The 7,345-nt window shown below is 33.7% G+C and overlaps 1 protein-coding gene across 1 annotated transcript in view; it reads right to left on the reverse strand.

Annotated features, from left to right (window-relative positions):
- Window positions 1-256: 256 nt before the first annotated feature.
- LOC108718069 (probable cation-transporting ATPase 13A4) overlaps window positions 257-7,345 on the reverse strand; it is a 52,184-nt gene continuing 45,095 nt past the window's right edge. The window contains exons 26-30 of the mRNA XM_041564794.1: window positions 6,744-6,918; window positions 5,555-5,724; window positions 3,268-3,356; window positions 1,670-1,750; window positions 257-1,225 (exon numbers count right to left, since the gene is read on the reverse strand). Coding sequence (XP_041420728.1) covers window positions 974-1,225; window positions 1,670-1,750; window positions 3,268-3,356; window positions 5,555-5,724; window positions 6,744-6,918 — 767 coding nt within the window. The 3' untranslated portion in view covers window positions 257-973. The remainder of the gene's footprint in view (window positions 1,226-1,669; window positions 1,751-3,267; window positions 3,357-5,554; window positions 5,725-6,743; window positions 6,919-7,345) is intronic.

Raw genomic sequence — 7,345 nt, forward strand, 5'->3', positions numbered from 1 at the left:
CTTTCCTTTAAAGCCACTTCAACCAAACTTCCATGCACATTTTTACCAAATTTTTAATAAATTTACTTTACAATTGGAAGATATCATCCAAATCCAGTTTTTTAAACAGGATATCTACCATTGAATTCTACATGACCTTGGCAGGTTAGAGACGGAATAATTTTTTATTCTAACTTTTAGCAGCATCGGGCTTTAATAAATCCCCAAAAAAATAATTCCCTTAAAATGAAGGCTATAGAGGATAATGGGCATCCTATTGTAATTTATTAGGCTATTAACGTCTCAGAGGAGTTCCTTTTATAAGTCACAAAAGTACTGCATATTATGATCTTAAAGTGGTACAGCACCTTAACAACAGGTTTTAGTATGATATAGAGTAGACAATGATATTTTGAGAACATTTGCCATTTTTTTTATATTTTGTTGTTTTAGGATTATTTAGGTTTTTGTTCAACATTCATTTATAATAGATGAAAGACGACAGTGCAAAACAATTTTTTTTTGCATTCTCTGATCTCCATGCCTTTCTAAGAAATGCAAGAAAATATGGGTCCTAATGTAAGTAGTGTAAGTAGCTATCAGTACCTCCATTTTACAAGGAAAAGTATAAAAAAGGTCATTTTCAACACTCACAGCTTGTTGGAAAGGGAAAATTCACAGTGTTGTACAAATGTATATATGGTTTTGTCCTCCACCTTACACAAATTTTCAGGTGGAAAACCTAAACTGCACCCCACTCTAGACTGGATGTAACTACTGTACGTAGTCACCATCTTGCATGAACAGCGTATCCATTTCAAGGGGTGCATATACAAAGTTGGAGTAAAATTATCCCTGTATTTAAACCCAAAGCAGCCAATCAACAATGAGCCCAGTCTGTGCAACAAAAATAATAAAAGTAACTTTCTGATTGCTATGGGCAAAATTTACTCCAGCTTTGTGAATTCCCGCTCTAAACTCGTTTTTCCTAAATTCATATTAGTTTCTGCTGACCAAGAGATTCTCTGCTACTCTCAGTAGGTGGTTGGTAAGAGGCATTTTTTAAAACAACGATTTTGCTGTCCACGACAGAAACTGACTTGATTGCAAAATCTGTTCTATTCTGTGGAGGCCACTCGGTGTCCATCTTTAATCTTCTTTGCAGTTTCCTGTATTGACTTTTTGATTGGTAGTTGCATAGTCTCTTTATCAGCAGCCAGAGGTTTCTGTTTTCAAGGATTCCTTCCTGTATAATGAATTATTTGTCAGTAAACTTAGAAACAGTTTTTAGCATTTTCTTAGTATTTAGAATCTTGGGGGTGGATCCATCACAGCTCCCCAGTTCCCTTTATTTATTCAATATCAAACATCCACTTTTTATTGGTTTGTTTTGAGTCACATCAGTCCAATTACCTTATCCTACTGCAGCCAAATTTAGTTATCCAAAAGGAATATAGTTTTAAAGACACACTGACTGTCATAGCATTGCTGTACTTACTTTAATATACAACAGCCTAACGGGACACTTACTTTTACAGAGGCCTGGATGGTCAATTCTCAAAGTAAACCAGGTAATAAATATTGACTAAACAGTTGCAATCCCAGGTTGTTCTATCATTTTTAGGAATAGCACATGGAAAGGTCAAGAATAACTTTTAAATTGCAAAGTATGTCTTAGTTGTAGACCTACCTCTATAGCATAAGACAAAAGAAAATGTACCAGAACCATGACAAGAATGTAGGCTCGCCAATAAAATGGAATGCAAACTACCTGCAAAGCAAATAGAGGCAGATTAATTTATTTGCTCCTTCATTAAAAAGGATAATGACCTGTAAAAATTATGCTACTGTATACTGGCTTCTGCAACCTATAACATAAACCACACTTGGGTAATAGTGACCTTATGACTGTCTTATTTAATGTATGGTACAAACAACTTCAGGAACACAAATGTTACCATTCTGAGACCATTTCTCAAAACTATATTAAACAATTTCACTATTCTCCAATAATTCCCTTAGGAAAGAAATGGGTCCTCCACCCTAAACATTTCTAAACACAGTTCTAAGCATCTTCCACATATGCTTTAAATACAAATGTAAAATGGTGTAAAAATTATTTGTACAAGGACGCATTCGTTCGGACCTATAAATATTACAGCAAGAGCTGCAAAACAGCAATCAAGAAGCCAAAAATATAAATGGGGAACTAATTGCTTCACCTACAAAAGTAAAAAAAACTGTAAAAATATGAATGTGTGGTCCCAATTAAAATGGAAAATGTAATTAGATCTTAGTTTGATTTAGGAAGCCTATTATTTCTAAAGTTTTTTCAGACTCCCTATCATCTGGCATATCATCCTAGCAGGGGGATCTTGTTTTGGGTTTGGATTGATTTTCAAAGTTTTTTTTCATGGATTTGTTTTCTCTTTACTCAAATTTATTAACAATGTCCATTTTTATGTAATATTTAGAGAATTTTACATGGCAGATTTTTTTCTTTTTAATTAAAGGTACTTGAGTTAAAAAAAGCAGCTTCTTGCAATATCATAATACAAGTGCAATTACACTGACAACATATCAGCGGCCATTGTGCCAGACACCACAATTATGCTAAATTATGGAGAAAAAGCACAACACTGTGGGTAAAAAAACATGGCAAAATTGTACTTCGCACCCTGCATGATGTCGATGTTTGGATTATAAATGAGCCCTATTGACTTTGCATTAAATGTTTAGTATACATGTGTTTCTATGCAATACCTTAAATTAGGCATAAAAATGTTGTATTAAAAGACACTTAACTAAGGGGCAGATTTATGAAGGTCGAAGTGAATTTGAGGGAATTTTCGAAGTAATTTTTCGGATACTTCGACCATCGAATAGGATACTACGACTTCAAATTTACTTTGAATTAGATTCAAAGTAAAAATAGTTTGAATATTCGACCATTCGCTCATCGAAGTACTGTCTCTTTTAAAAAAACTTTGACTTCAATACTTCGCCAAATTACACCTGCCGAAGTGCTATGTTAGCCTATGGGGACCTTCTACAACCATTTTCTAAGTCTTCACACATCGAAGTAAAATCGGTCGATCCTACGCTAAAAAACGATTTTACTTCGATCGTTCGATGGCCAAATTCGGTGAAAAATACTTTGACTGCGATATTCGAATTCGAAGTATTTTAATTCGATGGTCGAATTTCTAAGTATTTTACACTTCTAAATTCGACCCTTGATAAATCTGCCCCATCTATATAAATGGCATGTATAGTAGAATACTGTACCTCAAAGGTAGTGTAAATCAGCTCAATGTCAGCAAACAGGAAAAATAAAAAGGCTGCTACTTGCAGGATAATTGTAATGATGAGTAAGTCTGAAAAAGCAAAATGAAGATAGTTAAGCATTTCGATCTGATAAAATAAATATCACCACCAGACTTTTCAACTCTGTCACTCATCTCTATAAAAGCATACATCTATGTATAATTTTAGAATACCAGATAAAATAGTATATAGTACCATGAAACAGATGAAAAAAAACCTTTCCTTAAATTTACAGTAAAATGTGGAAAATTAGATATTTCTATAATGCAACTGTTCCATTCAATTTATGAAGCATTTATACAGTGTCCTGTGATTATATATTTATAAGGAATTGCCAAAACTGAAAAATGCATCTAAATGTAGATTTATATTGTTGTTCCTAAGGCATTAAAGTGGAACTATCATTATGATTTTATAATTCACTTTTCTATAGTAGATGTTTAATAAATCTGTTTATAAATAGGATTTAGTAAATAATAATATTAAAATATAATAATCTATCTATTTCTTGCAATAGCTTATATATATATTTCTGAGTTCCTCACCCCAAAATCTTCCTATCTGCAAACAGCACACTCGTGCTTTGAGTACAGATTATATCCCTTCAGTGATAACTGATGATAACTGATGAGCTTGCAGTTTATAGTGCAATGTACACCTTTTAAAACAGCAGAGTTGAGTAGTTTGATGCAGAAAACCATGTAAGATTAAGGAAGCACACCAATAAACCATTAATATTTAAAAAATAGCGAGGAAAAAACATTCTACAAACAAAAATTATTATGAGCAAAATATACAAAGAAATCAAAACAGGCACACAGTCAATCTAATATTTACTTGGGACAACTAAGTGCTCAGGTTATCAGCTTTGAGTGGATTTTAGAAGAAAACATGCTTTAGGTTAAAAGCTAAAAATCTGAAAAGTTCTAAAATGATAACAAAAGAAATGTGGAACCGATTTGTAGGAATCCACTGAAATGTGGTGGGATTTGTTAGTACAGTTCTACAGTAGATCCCCTTAAAGTGGTCATACACAGGTCAACTTTTCACTGATTCCAAAGACTGAACGGACCGATACCGATCCACTGCCCATACATGAGTATGGACACATGTTGTTCAATTAGTTCAGGCCAACACCTTGAACAGCAGGAAGTAAAAAGGAACAAAGGTTTTTCCTTCACTTCCTCATCTGCCATTACCACGAACTCTGCCAACATGGTGCATCATAGGATGACAATTATATAAAAATGCCATGGATATCCTGTAAATTATATCCTAATAAACAGTGCTTAGTGATGTCATCAGTTATAAATGGTGCTTAGTGATGTCATTTTTGTCACTTGTCATACTTAAACGTGTATTATAATAAATAAAGTTCCCCCCGTTATAAAACATGAGGATATTAGAAGTCACCTTGGAGTTCCATGACCATTAAGTCAAAAAGAGAAAACCAATTCACACCAATAATATAAAATATAATTTGGTAATGTAATATTCTTCATTAAATTGTTATTGCTTCCACATTTAAATTCTGTATAGCATAGTTTTAAGAAGTGCTTGAAGGTGTTGTATCTTTTGGAGCAAACAAAACTTTTTCAGTAAGAAGTTACATTACATACACTATGGGGGTTACTTACTAAACTAAGAATGCAAAAATCACGAAAAATTTGTGAATTTTCTTTTATAAAATCAGACTTTTAGACAATCACGAATTTTTCGGAATTTATTAAACCCTTGAGGATGGAAAAGTCTGAATCTGAAAATCCGGCATCTCAGACCTGTCGAGGTTGCATATAAGCCAATGGGAGAAGTCCTAATGATTTTTGGGTTTCGTGCAATATCCCGGAGTTTTTGGGTGAAAAATCTGAAAAAATCATGAAAATCAGATTTTTTCCCGCAAACCAAATTTTCGGGAAAATATAATAATAAATAAGCGTGAAAAACTCAAGCGGATTTGAGTTTGTATCAGAAAATATTGGGATAAATTCGGACTTTGATAAATAATCCCATATATATATATATATATATATATATATATATATATATATATATATATATATATATATATATATATATATCTCTATCTCTCTATCTCTATCTCTCTATCTCTCTCTATATCTATATATATTATGAAATTCACAATCTTTCTTCCACTATCAGAACCATTTCCGGATGTGCAAAAGCTATAGAAAAGTTGATCAAAGGAAAATTTGTTTATTGAAATGACTGGAATTATTCACAAACTTACAGTTAGTATACAGGCGTTGTCTAAATGGTCTTCCTTTAGAAAACACAAATTCTATGATAATAAGGTTCATTCCAGTTACAAACCAAGTCGTAGTGGCTACATACGTCTCAGTCATAGTAGGCACTCTTGCAGTGATGTTTTCTGCGTTGTGATTTAATGGAAGACATGCACTGTGGGGAAAAGTGGATATAACTATAGATTATTGTTAAACTGAATACAAGGCACAAATGCAATATATTTTGCACCATATTTTGTAGCAATATTGCTGAAGCAGAGGCTTGAGATGAGCAATTCAAATTTGAAATATAAATGAACTGTTTATATGGCTTAGCTAAGTTTAAGGGAAATATGCATAAGTTATTATTATAAAGCAGTGATCATTAAAGGCTTATATTCTCATTTTAACTCTTTGGGTGCCATGCAAAGGTGGGACATGCTAGCACTCATTGATTAAATGGTGAAAAATTACAAAGTTCACAATCCACAATCATTTATTTCACAATTTGTGTCCTTTGATAAATCTGTGCATGGTGCCCTAACGGACATGATTTTGCAGCCATTACCATGCCTAGAGCTTGCATTTATTTTTAATAAAACAGACCTGTACTGTCTAATATAGACCAGAGAAGGAACCATCTTAGTGGCTACTATATAATAAACTTTAATTTAGTCATTCATTTATACACTAGTGTTCAGAAGTTTGGAATCACTACATTTGTATCCAAAGTATACTCTTAAGACATACAAAAACCTATATGGTTAAGAAGCAAGAAACTGATAAATTCACCGGGACAATTCCCACACCTCATACATATTGGGCTCCTGTGGGAGGAGCTTCACCATAAGTTCAGTAAAAATTCCCTACAAGTCAGTGGCACTTCTGGGAGGACACCAAAGGCAAGGGTTGGAATTGCTACTGAATACCTTCAACCACTGACAGCTGAAATGCCTGACTCCTATAAAGTGCTAAAATAAGGACATTTTGACGAATATTTAATGAAGAGGACAGTTATATGAAATAGAAAACATGTTATGACATTGTCAATGAAGTATCCACCATCAAACCTCCTTTCCCAATTATTGAAAATCACTAGACCTGTAGATTAAGGTTGGGTTATATATAAGATATTTTAGAATGCATAATATTTATCAGTTCAAATGATGACAAGGTAATGCTTTTATTATTTACCTGAAAACATCACTTTCATTATACCATGGTTGTGCCTGAAGCAGAACAAACGCCGTAGTCTGCAATCCGAGGGTAAGTAAGAAGTGCAAAAAAACAGAGAGCAATAAAGACGGAGACAGAAGTTGTCCAGGGGGCCTGTATGGAGCTAACTTTGGGGCAGGACCGTTTAAGCTTGCTGGGAAAAGAGAATCAATACAAAATGTCATTCTGACACAGTTTTATACTTTATTGAATGGTATGTGCATACAAACAAATATAACCTGGGCAGATTAATATTGCACACAATCCTTGAATGCTCAAGATTTAAATAGAGTGGGCCTGTCACATGTCATTGAATTTGTATAGCAAGTTTTCAGATCAGAGATGCTCTCTTAAACCAGTTCTCCCAAAGTTTGGGGCTTGCCTCCACAGGCAGGCTGATTTCTTGGCTGGTGAAGGGGAGCCTGATGGCCAGAAAGGATGAGATAATAGCATGATGACTATTTATTCTTCTCAGTACTTCTGATCTTTAAGCTCTTTAAAATTTGGGGGTAAGATCTATGTTTGTAAACAAAATGCCCATTATTGGACCAGATTTAATTCAGTGAGAAAAAGTTATCACA

This window comes from Xenopus laevis, chromosome 5S (assembly GCF_017654675.1).
Source record: "Xenopus laevis strain J_2021 chromosome 5S, Xenopus_laevis_v10.1, whole genome shotgun sequence".
NCBI lineage: Eukaryota > Metazoa > Chordata > Amphibia > Anura > Pipidae > Xenopus > Xenopus laevis.